This window comes from Erpetoichthys calabaricus, chromosome 3, assembly GCF_900747795.2.
Source record: "Erpetoichthys calabaricus chromosome 3, fErpCal1.3, whole genome shotgun sequence".
Lineage (NCBI taxonomy): Eukaryota > Metazoa > Chordata > Cladistia > Polypteriformes > Polypteridae > Erpetoichthys > Erpetoichthys calabaricus.
The window spans coordinates 123645912-123666649 of record NC_041396.2 but is presented as its reverse complement, the minus strand read 5'-3'; the positions used below and the strand labels follow the sequence as shown (position 1 = coordinate 123666649).

Genomic DNA, 20738 nt, shown 5'->3' with positions numbered 1-20738 from the left:
ATATATATACACACACACATATGTATATATATATATATATATATATATATATATATATATATATATATATACACACACACTAGCCATGTGCGCCCAACTACGCTGCGCGTGTTAAAGTTGTCTGTGAAGGGCTCCCTGTTTAAACGCGGCTGCCAGTCGTGAACTGGGCCCTTCGTCGCACAGCATTATGATTTTTTATAAGGGAAACAAAATTAGAAAACATAACCCTTGGACATTGATTCGATAGGAATGGCCTACTCGGAATCACTGTCCGAATAGTAATTATGTGGTGGTGGAGGAGCATTTCTGCTTCTCTCCGTTCACAGTCCGTCTCGTTTTCATGACGCTGTCGTTTCCTGTCACGATCTCTTCTCAACCTTTCTCCAATCTCGCAGGTTGCTTTGTGGCAATCCAAAGAGTAAGGAAGAACCAATGCTTCTTTCTTGAATTCCAAACGGCGACTGATGGAAAATCACAGAAGTGTGCCCGACTTATATACTCTGACTGCCGACTCCAAGAAGTGGGTGAACATTCGATTTGGACGAAGTGCTGCCAACGACGGTCGATAGAAACACAAAAAACCACAGTCTCGACAACGAAGCAGGTGTCGACGCCAGATCCAAACACAAAGAGTGCTATCGACAGTGTTTGTAAACAAAAGTAACAACCAAGGTGTTGTGTATTCAGCCAGTACAAACAGCACGTAGTCTCCTTTAGTTCAATCCTCTTTAATCACCACACTCCAACCTCATCCAATGATCCTCCCCCTCACTTCCTCTCCTCCTCCATCACTACTGCCCTCTACTGAACACAGCAGGAACACCACACAAGGCAGTGAATTCGCGGACAAACAAAGATCAAGATCCAAATGAAGATTATATATAAAGATATACACTATTTCGCGAAGTCTGATCCATCAGCTTAAACAGCTAATAACATCAGAAACCCAAGAAATCACAAGAGAGAACATCCCTCCATCGCGCAGAGGGACTCTCCCTCAAAACTGCAACCTCCTCTCCACCCAACTTCCTCCTCACTTCCTTCAGGCCAGAACTTGACTCATGCAAGGTTAGTTTTCTTGGTTGTTTATGGTTAGTTTTTGTATAAATTAAGGATTTTTCAAATTTTCATTTTTTCCCCCTGTGCTTAAAACTCATTAAAACAAAAAAAAAAAAAAAAGTGTTTACAGCGAGCGGTTCGTAAGGCTGTAGCGTGAACTCTTGCAATGTTACTTTTCTCTGTTCAAGGTTTTCTCAGTGTTATTCAATGTTTTTACATTTAGTTTACTATTAAGCTGTGCATTCTGAGGTATAATTAACTATTTTTGTTTTAAAAATCTTTAAAAAAAAATATATTTACATACAGTTCGTATGGTCTGGAACGGATTAATTGTATTTACATACAATCCTATGGGGGAAATTACCGATACCTTCCCACTCCACATTCTCTCTAAGGGGGGATAGATTGATATTTAGTTTACAAAGTTATTTGTATAACAGTAAAGGTGAAATGCCAATAGTTTTAATATTCTGAGACAACTGAATACTTTTCATTTGGTTTGGTTTGGAAGCCAACAATGCAAAACTTGAACTGACTTGTTCCCATCTGTGCGGGATTCCCCTCCGGAGGATGAGATCATCAGACATGAAACAAATTGGCTAAGAGACAAGCAGAGACTGGATAAAATGATCATCTGTTTTACCGTTAGCGTTATTTTTGATAAGCGGTATCCACAACGAAACAGGCCTAACACATCATGAGACACTATTTTTAGGATCCATAAGTAATTTTTAAAAATTATAGATGAAGTATTGCAATGCTGACTAATATGGAACAACACTTAGTGTAAGTCTTTACACCTGCAGGTAAAAGCTGTTTTTCCTAGCACATTGTTTATGACAGCACTTGAATCTAAACCTGGAGACTGAGTTCTACTAAAGGTCTGCAGACAAACAAGAAGAAATCCATACCAGAGAGGTGATCAAGCCATGGACCAGGCCATCGACCAATAGACTACTGGACAACATACTCAAATTCCCATCCAAGGGATCACGGGTTCCTGTTGCTAACAACTCAACTGTGCAGGTGACCACTGAAAGATCATTGTGGGTCCAGAATCGTAAAGGGCAGTCTGCATGGCATCCAGACCAGATCCAGAGCAAGAGTCCAGATATTGATATCCTTTGCTTTGTGGACACCAACATCTGATTCACACTTTTACTGTGCAGGGTTCTATGTTCTTTGCCAGAGCCCATTTTAACAGTCCTTAATTTGCCTTTCCTTTTATTGTGTAATAGTAAATGACACAGAAGGATGGAACAAATGTGAATATTAATGTATCAGGAATTTTGCATTAGGATTAGACACAACATTAGGACACAAATTGTATGATATTGGGTTTTAAGGTTTAAAAATGCAAAATTAGATAAAGGGTATAGTACAAACCTTTAATGTTTGTAGAACACAGGATACTGTAAGTGAAATGAATTTTGTGGGATAGTGCTAACAGTGTTTTTAGAAACTGGGGTAATTAGGGCCATATAGATACAAACAGTTGGTGGCAATACAGGACAAATAATTAATATGGTTTCTTAGGCCAAGTAATATAGAAGATAGCAAAACAAGGCACAGATGGAGTGCCTTATGCATGGTGTAGTGAGAGTGCAGTTTGTGAAACTTGAAAGCCCAGATACAAACCAAGGATCCCAGCTGGTGGCAAAAGACTTTATCATCAGAAAGAAGCTTGGGTGCAACCCTTGCAATTTTAATGTGACCTTGACATAAGCCAGTGGCTTGCATAAATAAGAGTAGTGTTGATATCTTCTGAAGGGAGGACTGATACCTACTTTCAGCAAGACAGCTGTTTTATGCAGCAAAGATGATCATTTAATTTAAGACCACAGCTGGATGTAATTAGGGGCAACTTTGTGGATGAGAGCATGAGGATGTGAGCATGTTGTTTGTATGAGGACTCTATTTTTGTTTATTGTTCCATACATCATAGGCAACATAAACTAACCTAATTGTGAAGTTTTCAGATAAATACTTGTCCTGTCTGTGTCCCCACAAACAATAATATTAAATGATCTGACCATTGATGAAAAATATCGGACTAGGCACACTTCTGAATGAAATCAAATAGTTGATGGCAATGTTTTTATCATCATACTTCAAAGTTATGAGGTCATGGAAAACAAATCAAGAGATCTATGGGGGAAAGCATGCCAGTGTACACTGAAGAAACAGGACTTTGATTTGTGTTATTGTTTGACTTGAGTTTCTATGTTCACTGTTATTAATTTTATTAACCATTATTAATTTATGTGATTTATCTTGGGTATTATTGATTTGCACGGATTTCTGTTACTCACCAAATTCAGCTAGCCAGGAATCTTTTACTTTTTTCCATTCCCAAAGGGGGTACATATTTAGTATACACACATTATATAAAGGTTAGGAACAGGTTTACAGTAGGAAACTAGTCCTTACAGTTTTAGTGGGACTTGTAGAAGTCTCAAGAAATCAACAGATGTCCTGTAAAACAACCAGAATGGACAGTTTCTATATGCACAGAAATTTCAAGAGAGGTGGCTCAACTCAAAGGTACAAGAAGAATCAGAATATAATATAATGGACCTGTGTTTTATATACAGTGGAACCTGGGGTCATGAACGTCTCGGACCACGTACAAATCAGGTTACGACCAAAAAGTCTGCCAAACTTTTGCATCTGTTCACGACCACACACTTGGGTGACGAACAAGCCAGGTTCCCTTCCGGTTTGTATGCGCCGATGATTTCTGCACATGTTCGGTCTCTCCCTATGCAGTGAGCGAGCGAGAGAGACAGCGTGAGAGAGAGAGAGTGAGCGCGAGAGAGCAAGCAAGCGAGAGAGAGCGCGAGAGGGCGAGCGAGAGAGAGAGGGCTGGCTGCATAAGGCCGGGAAGGCAGTTAAGGAAAGCACCGGGTTTGTTTTTAAAGAGACTGATTCGAGTATTGTTTTAACCTCGTTGTATTTACTGAAGACTTTTTTCTATTGGGTTTTAACCTCCACTTCACTTCTGTTTACAGCGATTGGTTTGTAGTGTGTACTGTTGCAATGTTACTTTTCTTGGTTGTTTATTAAATTACGAATTTTTCAAATGTTCATGTTTTTCCCTGTGCTTAAAACTCATTTAAAAACAAAGTTTTCAGCAGCGGTTCGTAAGGCTATAGCATGAATTCTTACAATGTTACTTTTCTCTGTTCAAGGTTTTCTCAGTGTTATTCAATGTTTTTACATTTAGTTTACTATTACGCTGTGCATTCTGAGGTATTATTAACTATTTTTGTGCTTAAAAATCTTTAAAAAAATATATTTACATACACTTTGTATGGTCTGGAACGGATTAATTGTATTTACACACAATCCTATGGGGGAAATTACTTCAGGTCACAACCAAATAGGGCTACAACCAGAGTTTTGGAACGAATTACAGTCGTGACCCGAGGTTCCACTGCAAGTCAATTGGGTATAAACCAAACGAACCAACCAGAGTAAATGTATGCATTGATTGACACTATACATAAATTCAACTTTATAAAATGAATCTGTGTTCTTTGTTTCTCTGACTATGCTGTAACAGACTATTTCTGAAAAATGCTCCCTCTAAGGCATTTTGCCAACGAATAATTAAAAGATGCAATGAACAGTTCTTCTCCTGCCTGATTATCAATTTGTCCTGTTAGAAGATGTTTCTTTCATTAATAAGTTATTAAATTTGCCCGATTCTGATGAAGTTCCTCACACCATCACCCTCTGCTTCCTATATTTTAGGAAATTTTGTACCACAAACACACAACACCCTGAACTCCCACCTCTCATGTGGGACCTTATTAAATGCTTTTGGACAGTTAGGAAAAATATCATATGTGCCACTCCTTTGGTTCTTTTTACATAATTTCAGCAAAATAGTAAAATATGACCTCTCTCGTCTGAATCTATACTGACTGTTCAGTAAAACTCCTGTTCTTACCAACTGTTGCTCAATCTAATCCTTATAAATTCTTCAATTAATTACATGTGATGCAAGTTAAGCTTATTGGCCTGTAGTCACTTCGAACTGCCCAATCATCCTTTTACATAATCTTAATACATAATTCGCCTGCCTCTTCACTCACTCACTCACGTTCGTCTGAAGCCGAATGCGCAGTCGCCTTCTGTGCATGTCCGAAGCCAAATGCGCAGTAACCTTCTGCGCAAATGCCAGAAAAACCTTACGAGACCGAAATCCAACCCCAACATCGTGGCAGGCAGCGGATTTAGCCTACGCATTTCGGGATTATTATTCTGAAATCCCAAATCCTTCCACCCAGGCGTAGGATATTAGCCCCGATCACAGCCAACCCTCACACTCAAAATAATACGCAAGAACAAATTATTATTAAGTACTTTCAGCGGTAGGAACGACTCCACAGCCATGACGATCATTATTCATGAATCCACTGCTTTGTGTGTTTGTCAGAAAATTGTGTTTTTTGGAAAATATATTCAGCCCTGAAAGAGTTAAGGAAGAATGTTCTTGTGATAATTATTAACTACAAGGGAGACTATTTCTGTCAAGAACAAGAATGTTCCTGATGTGTGTGTGAGGTCATGTATGATGTGATACTTTTTGGGAAGTGCCAAATATGTACTTTAAGAACTATGTAAAAAGTTTAACTATGTTACAACTACTGTTTAAGAACAGTGATTACACTGTTCCCAGGAAGAGGAAGTGGAGATTCAAGCTTGTATCTCACTGTGTGGCATCCTGGTTGTTGGATAGTTTCCTTGTTGTCACAGAATCAGATCATCATGGAAGATTCTTCCTCATTGTCGCTGTCTTGGTTCGCCAACAGAGTATCCTTGACCTGGAGACCAATGCCGTGTGGAGCCAAGCTTGTGTCATGAGAGATTGTTGGGTATTTGTCCTAATAAGTAAAGCATAAGAGGCAAGGAGTGTGTACATGTGTTAAACAAAGATTAAAAATAAATAAATAAAACTTGAGCGAGTTTAAATGTGACTGAGTATGTTAAGCAATATATGAAAGAGATCTCTGTGAATGAAATGTAATTTTAAAAGAAGTTTAAGTAAGCCTGAGAATATGTTTTGTTGAGGATAATGTGTGAAAATAAGTGGTGTTGTTTGAAAGGAAGAATAAAGGTGTGCATAAAGGTATGCAAGGATGGGCCGACATCCTGGCTGGGATGGTGGGTGTTCCCTGATCCAGATGAGACACCACTGTAACACCCAGACAGTGGATGCTGCCTTTGTGGAAAGCTATTTTTTCCCAGTATGTTGAGTGTTGCTTTGTCCAGTTTCAGTTATAATTGACCCAGAACAACTGTCTGAAAGCAGTAATGTTGCACTGAAAATACTCATAGATTTGATGTGAAATAAAGTGCCTCTGCTTCAGCCTGGTGGGCTACTTGGGAATGGAGTTTAATATAAAAAAAAAAAAAATCTATTTGGAGCATAATGAAGTAAAAAAAAGTTGGACTTGGACTGAGAAAGAAATGAAAGAAAAGTATTTTTCTGAAAAAGCTTAAAAGATCTTGATCAGGATCTGGAGTGGGAGATGCCCACTATATGTTATTATGTGTATGTACTGTATGTATGCGTTTCTATGAACAATTTGTAAATTGTTGTATGTAAGCTGGCCAATTAGTTACTTTTATTCTATGTTAGTGTTACCTAATTTTAATTATTTAGTTTGTCTTTTTTATCTTTCTTCATCATGTAAAGCACTTTGAGCTACATTGTTTGTATGAAAATGTGCTATAGAAATAAATGTTGCTGTTGTTGAAACAAATATTCATGCTGTATGTTATGCTAGTCAGTGAGCACTGACGGTCATTTGTGCTAGACATATTTCAGATGGTAAAGCTCTCCACGCTAGTGTTATGTTCTGGCAGTGCTATACTGACACTTCAGTATGAGACCAATGGTACCGATAATGCAGTCAGACTTCTTTTTTTGAGCACATACATCGTCAGATGTAAACACTAGTGTGGAGAGTCACTTGAGTACTGAAGTGTCTAGAGCTGCAGGTGGAAGTTGCCGTCGCACTTTTCGTAACTGATCTTTTCCGGTCCTGTTCAGCATATATACATCGGACTTCCAATACAACTCTGAGTCCTGCCACGTGCAAAAGTTCACTGACAACACTGCTATCGTGGGCTGCATCAGGAGTGGGCAGGAGGAGGAGTATAGGGACCTAATCAAGGACTTTGTTAAATGGTGCGACTCCAACCACCTACAACTGAACACCAGCAAAACCAAGGAGCTGGTGGTGGATTTTAGGAGGCCCAGACCCCTCATGGACCCCGTGATCATCAGAGGTGACTGTGTGCAGATGGTGCAGACCTATAAATACCTGGGAGTGCAGCTGGATGTTAAATTAGACTGGACTGCCAATACTGATGCTCTGTGTAAGAAAGGACAGAGCCGGTTATACTTCCTTAGAAGGCTGGCATCCTTCAACATCTGCAATAAGATGCTGCAGATGTTCTATCAGATGGTTGTGGCGAGCGCCCTCTTCTATGCGGTGGTGTGCTGGGGAGGCAGCATTAAGAAGAAGGACGCCTCACACCTGGACAAACTGGTGAGGAAGGCAGGCTCTATTGTTGGCATGGAGCTGGACAGCTTGAAATCTGTGGTAGAGCGACGGGCGCTTAGCAGGCTCCTATCAATTATGGAGAATCCACTGCATCTACTAAACAGTGTCATCTCTAGACAGAAGAGCAGCTTCAGCGACAGACTGCTGTCACTGTCCTGCTCCACTGACAGACTGAGAAGATCGTTCCTCCCCCAAACTATGCGACTCTTCAATTCCACCCGGGGGGGTAAACGTTAACATTACACAAAGTTATTGTCTGTTTTTACCTGCATTGTTATCAATCTTTAATTTAATTTTGTTTTTTGTATCAGTATGCTACTGCTGGAGTATGTGAATTTCCCCTTGGGATTAATAAAGTATCTATCTATCTTTTCCTGAATAAGGAGTGGCATTGCACATGTACTTTGTCAGCATGCCTATGTCGATCAAACATAGGAAGCTCTGCAGTCTATTTGTGTCTTTACTCTGTAGGAAAATAAAAAATAAATAAATATAGGTAAACAACATTCGATATGGCATTTATCTAAGTAACATATAAATGTTTTTTATATAAAGACCATCAAGAAACAATCGCAAATGGAACTTTGCACGATACCTTGGCAAGCTCTGTAAACCCTGCTGTTTCATTAAAGGACAAGCATGTGGCAAACTCACTGGCAGGATGACAGCCAACTTGTTGCTGTATCCAAACAGTGCCATCTTTCACCTTTAGTGGACATTTCTTCTATTCTCTTTCTCTGATGTAGAACCCTCATCCTCATCTCAGTTCACCTTTGTTATAGCACAAATTTATTTGAAAACAGCAGTGTCAGATCAGGGGGAGCATGAACATGACTGAGGGAATAAAACTGAATTAAAAAAAAAACAAAAAAACACTAACCTTTACAAGTACCATAAAAGTTACACTGGCTGTTGAAGACTCAAATTAAATGTATGTTTTAGTTCTATAATAGCAACACTAAGAGCAGCTCACTACTCAAAACGGTAATTCTGGGAAGATCCTGGAATCAAACCGGCAACCTCTTGATTATGTGTCAGCAGTTCTTATCACTGCACCACCCAAGTGGTTGTGTCAGTGTCATACCCTAATCCAATTTCTTTTTCCTTTTGTGAAAGTGTTTATTTGATATTTGGACTTCAGTCTTCACACACTATACACTTCATGTCAAAATTTTGTCATTAGAACTATAACATTAAAAAAGTTTCTGTTTTAGGTACGCATTCAACATTTCCTGTCATCCTACATTTACCCAGATTGTTGTAGACACAGAACACACATGTATGTGTTCCAAATAATATATTATTTACCCTATACAACTCCAGGCACCTCACACCCAGATAAACAGACTTGAGCAGGGAGAACTTTTTGTCTGAGTTGAGCTGTGGCAGTAAGGGGGATGGGATAGCAGTCTGCTTGCTGCTTGTGCTGACTGACACATTTGCAAAACAAAAAGATGCTAATGGAGAGGTACTGTATGAAGGAATTTAAGGTGGCCCGGGACTATGAGTTTTTCCTAGGCTTCAGGGATTCTAGTGTTAAAAGAAAAGGTTTACATATTTTGATCTACAAGAAAGTGTTCTATGAAAAAAGAACAGATCATTAACAACACTTCAGTGATAATGAAATGTATTATAGAACAAGTTTACTACATGCACTCATTTGTAACTGTTAGTGGTTAATTTTATGAAAAGTATTTATTGATGCATCAATGTATTGTAAGTTTAATGTTCAGTGATAATGCACTTATATAGTGTCACACATATGACATATCAAATAGTGTTATTCATCAGCCAGACCAGGGGTTGATGGTCTCACATGATCACCTCTCCTCTTGTTCCTCAGCAGTTTAGCCAAAGACTGTGCCTCTCAATGACATAACCACCAGTCCACCCACTGTTGACATCACTTCCAGCAAACCCTGTCAACGTCATTTCCAGTACTCAGAATCCATCTTCCTGCCACATCAGTTCCGTTTCTGGCCGCCTTGACTCTACCTCTTCCTCCTATCCATCATATGTATAGCTCAGACTCAACCTGTTAGCCAGTTCAGTTGTGAACTCTGCTTCTGTAAAGACATGTTTCTTTTCTTTTGCTGATTTTTCAGTATATGGGGTGGCCATCCCCAAACCTTTTTCTCTCTCCTGCCTAATTTTTTACTTCATTGGGTAGATTATCTCATCAGTTGTAAATCAGGAAATACATGTGCTATATGGAAAAGACTTTGATGTTTAACACTGATCTATAAAATACTATGAGATGGTAATTATAAAGCACAAAGGATTAAAACATAGAAACTGTGCTTTTGTGATATCTTAAAGAAACTGAAAAGATTGGTATATTGACAAGATAAGCTTCAGTTTTTTAATTTAAAAAGGTTTAGCTTAGAAGAACATACATGAATACATCAGTAAGTTAATTAAAACTGATAGCACAAAGACGAATGAAATATGTAGCATCCTGTTACAGTTTAAGAAATATGTGTTAAGTAACTGATGTACTATATATATTGTTGTTTATTGCGCTGTAATACTAAACAAGCATTTGCACTCATCTGGTTTTAAATGTAAAGACTTACAACATTAGTTTATCTAGAGGTCATTCAAGATATATGAGACTGGGAATTAGGGTTTAGGATTTCCATCAATATTGTTCCGTATTATGACTGATTAAACACTGTTTTATGATATGCATTTGCTCTATCCTTTCACCCTTCTTAACTGCATTAGCAAAGCAAACAGACAGCCTCTCCAGCCCAGTGGTGTTTTATCAGCAAAGAAATGGAGGTCTTCTGTAGTGAATCGAGTGACTGTACCAATGACTCTTGGTTTGCTGCACATACCTAATAATATAGCTAGTGAAGAAAAAAGTTCCAGAGTGGGAGAATTGCATTATAAAGAAGATTCTATAAAAATATAAGTACAGCTAAGTAAACTTAATGCATGACATAGTTGTGCAGACAACAGTGAAAGGAGGCAAAGTGTTTATGGACTTGTAAGACAAACAGACTGCAATTCCACCAAGGTGAAAAATTAAACAACAGGTGTCAGAAGCAAGGACTCTCATGGTTGACTGCCACAGACATTCCTCTGTTTATTGAAAAAGTCGACATGTATGCATCTTATGACTCTGTAATGCCAAACAGAATGTTCAGTCCCAGCCATATCACTTAATGAGTAATCTGCTTTACAGAGACCTACAATATCACAGATAAGGGATTTATACTAAGTTATGTAAAAAATATATTTCAAGTATTAAAAGAGGGACTCAAGGGTTACAGGTCATAAATTGTTCAAAACAAATTATATTGAACTGTTCAACAACGGGGAATAGAAATTTCTAAGGGGAAGCTGGAGGAGAACAGAAAATATTTTGAGTTTTTTTACAATCTGAAAATTATGCAGTAATACTAGTAAAGACTGATTTTAATATTCATTGGTATAGAGGTTTAGAAGAAACTTGTTTGATCATAGCAAAGGATGTGGAAATATGTCAGTAGCAGATGCTTTGTGTTACACCTAATAAGAAGAGATCATTAGGCAAAGGCTAGGCACATTACCTCATCCATGTTTACACACCTTAGCTGGAGACTGTTATTGGTGCCAAACAGCAGTACATTACAGTGCTTTATGCCATGACTAATGTAACATGGGGTGATGGTATCCACTCTGTAAGGGTAACCAATAAAAGACACAAAATTGATAAAGAAAAATTTATTACCCCTGCAGCAGATGTTTTTCCATTTTATTGGTTTTTGAAATATATTGTATTTATTCTGGTCCTGAAAATATTTATCATTTCTAGCTACAATGTTTTTACTTTCAATTTTGTTTTTTTTTCTTTTGTTTGTAGATGTTTCCTCACACACTTAATGCCTGGTTTCTGCAAATACAGGTATTTTCTCTTGTGTGTATTGAAAGATAATGTTAATAATGATTATTTACCTTGCATGTCTTTCCTGAAGAATGTATAGCCACCAATATTACATTCTTCTCCAATAGTTTCATTAAGTCACGATTTTGTAATTTGTACAACAGTATTACCATGGTCAACATGTACTCCTAGAATTAAACATTTTTTATTTATTTTTTTTATTTTTATTTTTTTTAGGTGGAATGCTATATGTTGCATTTTCAGCTACATTTTCATATAGTTGGATTGGTCTGCATAGTATATCTTCATTTTGCCCACAGTCTAGTAAATGTTTATGCTCCTTTTAGCTCCTACAATATTGTCCCTTTCTCTTGTAGATGCCATCTATGTCATCTATAAAGGAAAGTATTTCTAGATCAAGGCTTTGCAAAAGGTGTTTCTAACCATTTTTCACACAATATGTGCATTATACCTGAATATTACATTTTGATTATGTAGTTTTTCCTCACAAAACACAGCTGATTTTGTTTTGGCCCTTAGTTTGTTTTCAAAAAGGTGAAAGTATGACACAGGATTGATTGCATATGTCAACTGCAATGTGTCCCTGCTGACAATTTCCAGATAAAACAGTGCGAAATATTCATAAATAATAGGCACAACTGGAAAAAAACACAATAACTTTTATTTAGGCACTGAATAAAAAATAGTACAGAAATCTATAGAACAAAAAAGTGACTGAGCAATCATCAAGAAAGTAATCAAGTGACAAAGAAAAAAAATGACAAAGAAGTTTACTTACTTGCATATTTCACAAGTTCGGTTTCATCTACTGACCAGAAGCAGTAGTCAAATGTAAACACCTAGAGAAAAAAAAGAGAAGTTCAGAAAAATAAGGATAAAATTCACTTTTAATTTAAGTAGTACTAGGGTGTTGTACCGTGTTAGCCATTATGAATGTAGAGAAAAGCCAAGCAAAATGACACCTTTTATTGGCTAACTAAAAAGATTACAATATGCAAGCTTTCGAGGCCCCTTCTTCAGGCAGGATGGTATTACGTATTATATCTTGCCTGAAGAAGGGGCCGGAGTTGCCTTGAAAACTTGCATATTGTAATCTTTTTAGTTAGACAATAAAAGGTGTCATTTTGCTTGGCTTTTCTCTTTTAATTTAAGAAATATAATCATAGATGATCTCCTGCAAAGAATAGCATAACTCTGTAGTCCTTGAGATATTTTTTAACACATTTGCCTATCTGCTGACTAGATGCTAGATGGTGGCTTCCACGAAATGTACAAAATAATACATATGAAGTTTGATATAACATGATGTAATGGGTAAATCTAATAAAATAAAATAAAAAAATTAGGGTTACTCTAAGATATGTTGTGATGTGAGTATAGCAATAAATAAGAAGAATATTAAGCATACACAGAAGTAGAATGTTCTATTAAAAGACTAGGTTATTAATAAACTGCTTCAGTAACCTCAGTGAAAAGCAAAATAACACATTTCAATTAGCTGGGAACATAAAATAATACACGTAGTAGAAATTTTCACAGCAACACATTCTATAGTTTTCCTTTTGTTTTACTATGTGTGTAGTTTTCTATTTTGCACAGTTTCATTCCACTGAGAGTGAGAATGACCCACAGAAATGCTGTGGAATGAGCAGCATTTTAATGTTTCTCTCCAATTCTGGATAAATCCAGTTGAGCATTTAAGTGTATAAAGCAAAAGAACACTTTTCAATCAGCTGGAAGCATTAAATATTATGTTAGGTCAAAAGGATATTTTTCCATATACAGTAAAAAGTTTACATAATTACAGCATTACTTACAAATTCCACAGATTATGTACTGTAGAATAAATAACAGGCTACATGATGGATTGAATAGAATACTGTTTGCATCACCACTCCGCTACCATTTTTGCGGATCATGCACTTAAAACGGGTGCACTACATTCACTTTTGTTTTGATGTTTCTATGTTTTACACTACCACTGCATCTTATCATGTCTCTTTGACCATCTTTTGTGTTCTTTCACAGTGGCCTGGCAGATCCTGTCTCATTTTGTTTAGAAAATGCTTCAGTATGAAGCACAACATGCAAAGATATTTCATGAAGTTAAAATTTAAATAACTGTCCATACTCCCTGTTGTGTCAGCTTCTTCATCTTTTAATATCCGCTTGGGCAGGGAGGGTGTTTTGGGGCCAGATGATTCCTCCCTGGAGGTCCAAGCATTCACAGATATACATTAAAAATCTCACAGAAACACCAGTCTGTCCACAATATCGTTATTCAGAGCAGCAAGGTTACATGTTGCAATATTTCCTCAGGTGCTGAAAGCACTCTTAGAAGGGACTGGTACTTTTTTCCTAGTTTCCCCAATTTGGGGAAAATGAACTTCTTGTGTTTTCCAACACTTGACTCAATTTACATCACTGTCTAGCTCAGGTATCATCAAGTAGCTCTTGATCTCTTTTTCAATGTGCATAGAGTCACCTTCTCTGAATTCCTGCGTGTTTTTTTTTTTTTGGAATAGCTGCCAAAAATCTGTTTTTTCCCCCTTCCTCCCTCCCTTTTTCTCCCTCTATGTCTTTGTTTTCAGGGGCCAAAAATGATGGGATAGTGAGCACCCCCCAAAGGGGCACGTGAGAAGATTCAACATCCAACAGGTGAAAATAGGTGGGCTAGCACAAGACAAGAGGTGTGCAATGTTCAGGGGCAGGGGCATCAACCTCAGAGTTTGAGGTTTGCAACAATTTTCAGGACTTTGCAGAGTTACTGTAGAAAATGATTATGAAGACTCTGGGGTGATAGATTGAGATGAATTGCCCCAGTTGCGAGTTACCTCATAACCACTCCCCATAAGGAGTTAGGCAGTCTCTGTGGGACATAATCATTAGCGTTGCAGAGACGCAGGTTTGCTCCAGAGACAAAGAGTCTCATACAGTGTGTAGCCTTGCTCTTGCACATATGAGATTACTCTGAAAAGGTGGATAGGCTTTTGGCCATAGAAGGGGTGGATCCAGTTGTCATTGTTGTTTAAACAAATGACATACATAAGGACAGGCTGTCAGTTCTGCAATCCAAATATACAGAGTCAGGTGCCAAGCTCATCAGCAGAGCTCACAAGGTGGTCTTCACTGAAGTTCTAAATGTGCAAGTCGAGATAAGATTGAGAAGATCAGAAGGCCCAATGTGTAGCTCTAATCTTGGTGTAGGATAGTAGGACGTAGGTTTATGATGAATTGGGACTCCTTTTGGAACAGCTAGAACCTGTTCCAATTTAACAGAAAACATTTTAACAGAAAGGATAACAATGTATTGATTAGGAACATTAGTATGTTTGTTGCATATTGTTTAAACTAGAGAATGAGGGGGCAGAGAGTTTAGGACAGGCCAGGTTTATAACTTCACAAGAAAGGACTAACAGCAAAGTAATATCACATACACATACTGTAGTAACTAAATTTCCAGCCCAAAGTTAACATACTATAGTAGAGTAAGTAATACATGAAAGTATTAAAAATAAATGAGTTTGAATTACATGTAACTGCACATGACTTTTATATAATAGATATAACAGAAAACAGAGGCAGACAGGAGTATAATAGACAGGTACACATTTAGGAAAGGCAGGCAAAACCAAAAAAGATTGTGGAGTAGCTATTTAAGTAAACGAAAGTTTAAATGCAAGCCTTCTTCATTTAGAAGGCGAACAACAGATTAGTGAGAATGTTTGGTATTGACTAGACAGCATTGACTACTAAATACAGAAAGATGTTTTAATTTAGATATTTTAAATGATACTAATAAGGCAAATTTAGAAGGCGGTATTACAGCCATGTGGGACTTTAAATATCCAGATATTACTTGGGCTAGCCATGCAAACAGTCGAGTACAAGAACAGGAGATTCTGGACATAATCAATGACTGTTTTTCAACAGAATATTTTAAAGCATCAACAAGAGAGTAGGCCTCTCTAAATTAAAGATTCTGTAAAAATGACAATAAAATCGAAGGGGTAAAGGTGATTGGACCATTAGGATCTAGTGAACATAGATTAGATTATTTATTTATAAAAGCACATTTAAAACAACAGAGGTTGCACCAAAGTGCTGTACAAAAAAGCATTAAAATAAACACAATATAAACAATCATGCAAAAGCAGATTAATAAAACAACCAATTGTAACATCCACCACAATCCACATCATACACAATGAAAGACAGAAGAAAACAAGTAGGTCTTAAGCCAACTTTTAAAAACCTCGATCAAGGCAAGTCATTCCAAAGCCTAGGAGCAACAACTGAAAAAGCTCTGTCTCCCCTAGACTTCAGCCGAGATCTTGGCACTACAAGGAGCAGTCGTCCAGATGACCTCAGTGCTCTTGGTGGCACATAGGGGTGAAGGAGTATTATATTAACATAGTATAATAGATTTCACACAGTTTTGGGCAGAATGAATATTCTACAACAAAATCAATTCAATTCAATTTAGTAGAGCAAGCTTTGAGCAGATGCAGCAAAGCATAAGATAGATCATTTGGGATAAACTGTCAAGCTTAGAGAGAGTAGTGGAGATGAGGAGCAAGTTTAAAAGTATAATGCTAGGACAAGTGTATCCAAAAATATTAAATTAGTAAGAAATTAAAGAAAACTTTTAGGTAGATAAATATGGAGCCAAAAAGGAAGTACAAAGGAAAACACAGTTGTATAAACTGTACAAGATTAATAACTCTTGCGTTAACTACAGGGCATATCAGAGCATGACAGCAATGGTTTAAAAGGATTTTAAGGAGGCTAAAACACAGTTTGAGAGAAATATTACAGAAAATGAGAAAGTTGAACCAAAGAGATTCTTTCAATACTTTATAAGTAAAAGTACAGTCAAAGAGAAGGCTACAAGAAATGGTAAAAATGAAGTAGAATACACAGCAAATGCTTTGAACTTGCACTTTACTGAAGTATATACTGTTTATACAGTATGTGAAGTCAATAACCCTCCAAAAGGAAAAGGGACTACTAAGGAAGTAGTGATTTGGAAATTGTAGAGGGAAAACTATTACTTGGATTAAATAGGCTGAAATCAAACAAACCATCAGGACCAGATAATATTTATCCTCAAATGCTCAAAAATATTAGAGAATAAATACATACACCCCTGGAAAACATTTCTCAAAATTCTGTGTACACTGGGGGGATTTCTTAAGATTACATGAGAGCAAATATCTTGTAATAATTATAGGGTGGTAAGCCTAAAATGCAACATAGGTAAAATAACAGAAGGAATAATTAAGGAAAATATTCAGTAGCATAGGTCTAGAACAGGAGTATTAACAAATAATCATAATGGGTTTAAGTGAGAAAAGTTGCGTTTCACTTACCTGCTGGAATTCAATGTGGAAGCAACAAAAGCATGTGTTAGATTGGTGCACATGACATTATTTATCTTGATTTTAAGAAGGCTTTTGATAAGGTACTACATGAAAAGATAGTGATCAGGCTAAAATAAGTGAAAATTCACTGTCTGTAGTTGGGAACAAAATTGGCTCAAGCATAGGAAGGAAAGGCTAATGTTGAGGGGAACATTTTCAGATTTAGGTGATGTTTAAACCATGACCCTGGTCATTTTTAATTTATTTTTTTAAATATATTTTTGTCCATACAGTCCACCCTTATATTAATGTGTACAAATGGCTGAGCTTGTCAGCCTACATGGTCTTTTCTTGTCGCAACAGTTTTAATGTACAAAAGTATCATCTGAACGCGAACAACAAACAAGTTGAATGATTAGATAACTGATTCTCTAATTTATTTCCTATCAGTAACTAGCTAACTTTGTGAAAGTAATTAAGTATGTCTTTTCAATAAATGTTAGATTTTTTTTGTTAAATGAAACGTTTTCACTTACATATGTTTAAGATAGTCTTTTTAATTTTTACTACACTCTTTTCTTGAATGCATGTTAAAAATTATTAGAACAGTAAAAGTTATGACTGCTTAACTGATGTAAACATTCATTTAACACTTTGATGGTTACGTCTTTAATTTTACAATATTTGAATTTCCATAAAAACTTTGGCTCAAACTGTCAATGTTCAATGGACTACTTTTTGTATTTCAACTACTAGTAACAGTCATGCATTTTATTCAAGTGGCAGGAGATGGAAAAATTTAAATGCAGTATTATAAACGTCTAATAATATGCATTGCATTTTTCAAACCAAATGTTTGGTCAGCTACTTTGAGAGACAGAGTCAAATAAAAGTATTAAATTTAACTTTAATGCAGCAGTTCACAAACTGTAATTTCACTATTCGTATGGAAATTTTAAACTTGTAGTGGTGTATCGGCAGCAAAAAATATAGGAATAAATTTTATTAGGGTTTCAAAACAATTTTAGGGGGCGTGATTAAAACTGTTATAAAAACTCAGGTTGCAAATACTTAAAGGTTGAGAAACACTGCTTTAATGGGTTGTTGTTAATTTATATTTCTCTCTTTAACATTCAACAATCACAATTCCTCAAATCCTTTGGAGCTTGTAATTGCCCTCTGTCAACTGCTTCACTGTTGAGTCTTTCCCGTCCCAATACATTGTATGAGTGTAAATGGAGTAAAACAAAAATTAACAGTCAACTATGAAATGTTGATGGCACAAAACTAAAAGCACCAATGTAGTCTTGTCTTGAGAGTCAGCTTTACTTTTCTAAAGTTAAACGAGATAAACTCTTGGACTACTTAGATTATTTTCAAACATTGACCTTCTTCTAAAACCAGTTCAATTAATGGAATGTCTTTCGACAATATCCAGAAAATTGTGAAGCTTTTGCAGCATTTTGGTTTTTTTTTTAAAAACAAAATAAACAACTATAGATGTAATGTAATTCAACGTTACAAAGTTAACCCTACTGAACTTCAGAAAGCTGATTTCAGGGAATTGAGCTCCTTCACTAAGATAGGTTTAACTGAATTTCACAGAATAATCACTCAGCTAAAATCTTCCACTTAGAACCTTGACCTAAGGCTTTTCCAAATAAGATTCTGATATGCTAATTGATAGTGTACTCGACATACTTAACTCTTCATTAAATACTAGTGTCTTCCCAGGTTCACTAAAGACTGCAGTAGCTAAACCCCTGCTCAAGAAAAATAATCTTGACTCATCTGACTTTGACAATTTTAGACCTATTTGTAATCTGCCTTTATTAAGCAAAATTCTGGAAAAAGCAGTTTTTCAGTACTTAAATGGTTACTTGAATAAACATTACATTCCTGTTAAGGTTCAGTCAGTGTTTACACCAAATCATAGTAGAGAAATTACATTGGTTAAAGTAGTTAATGAATTGTGGGTTAATGATAACACAGGCAACAGATCTGTTCTCTTAGGTTTGATTGCAGAATGTGACTGGCTAGACATAAGTAAATCATTTTAGACAACTGATGTGTTTCTATGGTAATGTCAGAAATTGGTTTCAGTCTTATTCAATGGGTAAACAAAAATATTTTTTAACTATGGTGATTGTAGTTCAGGGATCCATGACATTGTACATGGCATTCCTCAAGAATTTATTCAGGGCCTACTATCATTTTTAGTCATCTGCATTGCTGTAATGCACTCCTAACTGGACTACCTAGGAAAGACAAACAGTTTGCAGTTCATTCAGAATACAGTTGCAATAATTTTAACCAGCAAAAGGAACTCTAAGCACATCTCATTAGTTTTAGCATTGTGATATTGGTTACCAGTGTCCTTTAGTTACTGATTTTTAAAATCACTATAAATCGTTGTTAAAGCCCTAAATAATCTTGCTCCCTTCTATATTTTGTAATGCCTGAACCCCTACATTCCCAGTCATAACTGTCCTACAGCAAACATCAGTGAATAGTGACAACATCAGATAGATGTTACCTAAGCCACTGCCAATAAAATTTCAGTGGTATGATCAGAAGGCATGAAATAAAGAGGGCAGCCCTACCTTACATCCCACTGTACTTGAAAAGCAGCACTCAAGGCCCCTATTAAATCTTTAAAATATTTTAAACATCACTATAAACTAATTGCATAAAAAGCATACATTTACAGCTAAATCTCAAAGTTTACACTTCCTCATAACTTAATTGTGATCAACATAATCAAAAGGTTATTAGTTAATTTAACAATAACCTTCCATAATTAAATCCAAACAATTTTGGAGGATGGTATGTTTAACTAAAGAAATGTTCCCAAAATAAGCCTGCCTAGAAAACAATTGGTCTTATCAGGATACCTTAGTTTGTACATCACTAACTTCAGTCTGCTGGACAGAGAATTGGACAAAATTTTCTAAAGCATACAAGGCACGGACACCGCTCATCAGTTCGTTATGTCACTCAAGACACCATTCATGGTAGCAAAGGGATTACAACTTTCTACAAGTAGTAGCTTAAAGGAAACTCATCAGTGCTGATAGAAACTGAGAAGACAGTCAACAAGTTCACTCTACAACAGAATCTGAAACTCCTTTTAAAATTCTGAAGTTCACATAGATCAGGTACCATCCCTATATTTAAACCAACACAGGTTCTGACAGTTCTTCAAGAGGATACTCATTTTAAAAACAAAAAACCTAAAAGCACCATAATCTGCACCTGACGAACTTTAAAAAGTTAGGAAAACAAACTGGAATATTAAAAAGGAACCATGCAAAACAATTTGAGTAGTGCTTTTTCATCTAATATAGGAATCTAACTGATTTAATTTTTGACTTGACCCACTATCTTCTTCAATGTGTAAATGTTTTTAATAAATGAACTATCCAATGTTCCATATTGTTTTTTATTTAGTCAATTCAGAATTGCCACCTTGTACAGTCATATCACTCTCACCAGAATGCCCTAAATTGACCTCACCTGTGTCAGCTACACACACCAGTAAACCAGTACTGTTTCCAGTTTTAAAGGCTTGTTCCTGAAATTCTATACCCATATTGTCCATGTAAGCATCTGAAGTATACCTCACCTCCTGATCTTGTTTATTATTTTTAGGCAGTTGTTATAAATATGCTCCCCCTTATCCACATTTAAAATATTTCTTAACATCAAAAGTTACAAGCATAATCTAATCATCACTCAATATTTTAAGATTCACTGGTAAATTAAATTCTCTGTCAAATTATTAAAGGTCATATAAATATGTTTCCTAAAAGACACAACAAACAGACTAATGGAACTATATGA

General features: G+C 36.4%; 1 protein-coding gene across 1 annotated transcript in view; it reads right to left on the bottom strand.

Moving 5' to 3' along the window:
- Positions 1–20738, bottom strand: part of LOC114649345 (kinesin-like protein KIF13B) — a 664407-nt gene that overhangs the window by 598300 nt on the left and 45369 nt on the right. Inside the window, exon 4 of the mRNA XM_051924704.1 lies at positions 12311–12371. Coding sequence (XP_051780664.1) covers positions 12311–12371 — 61 coding nt within the window. The remainder of the gene's footprint in view (positions 1–12310; positions 12372–20738) is intronic.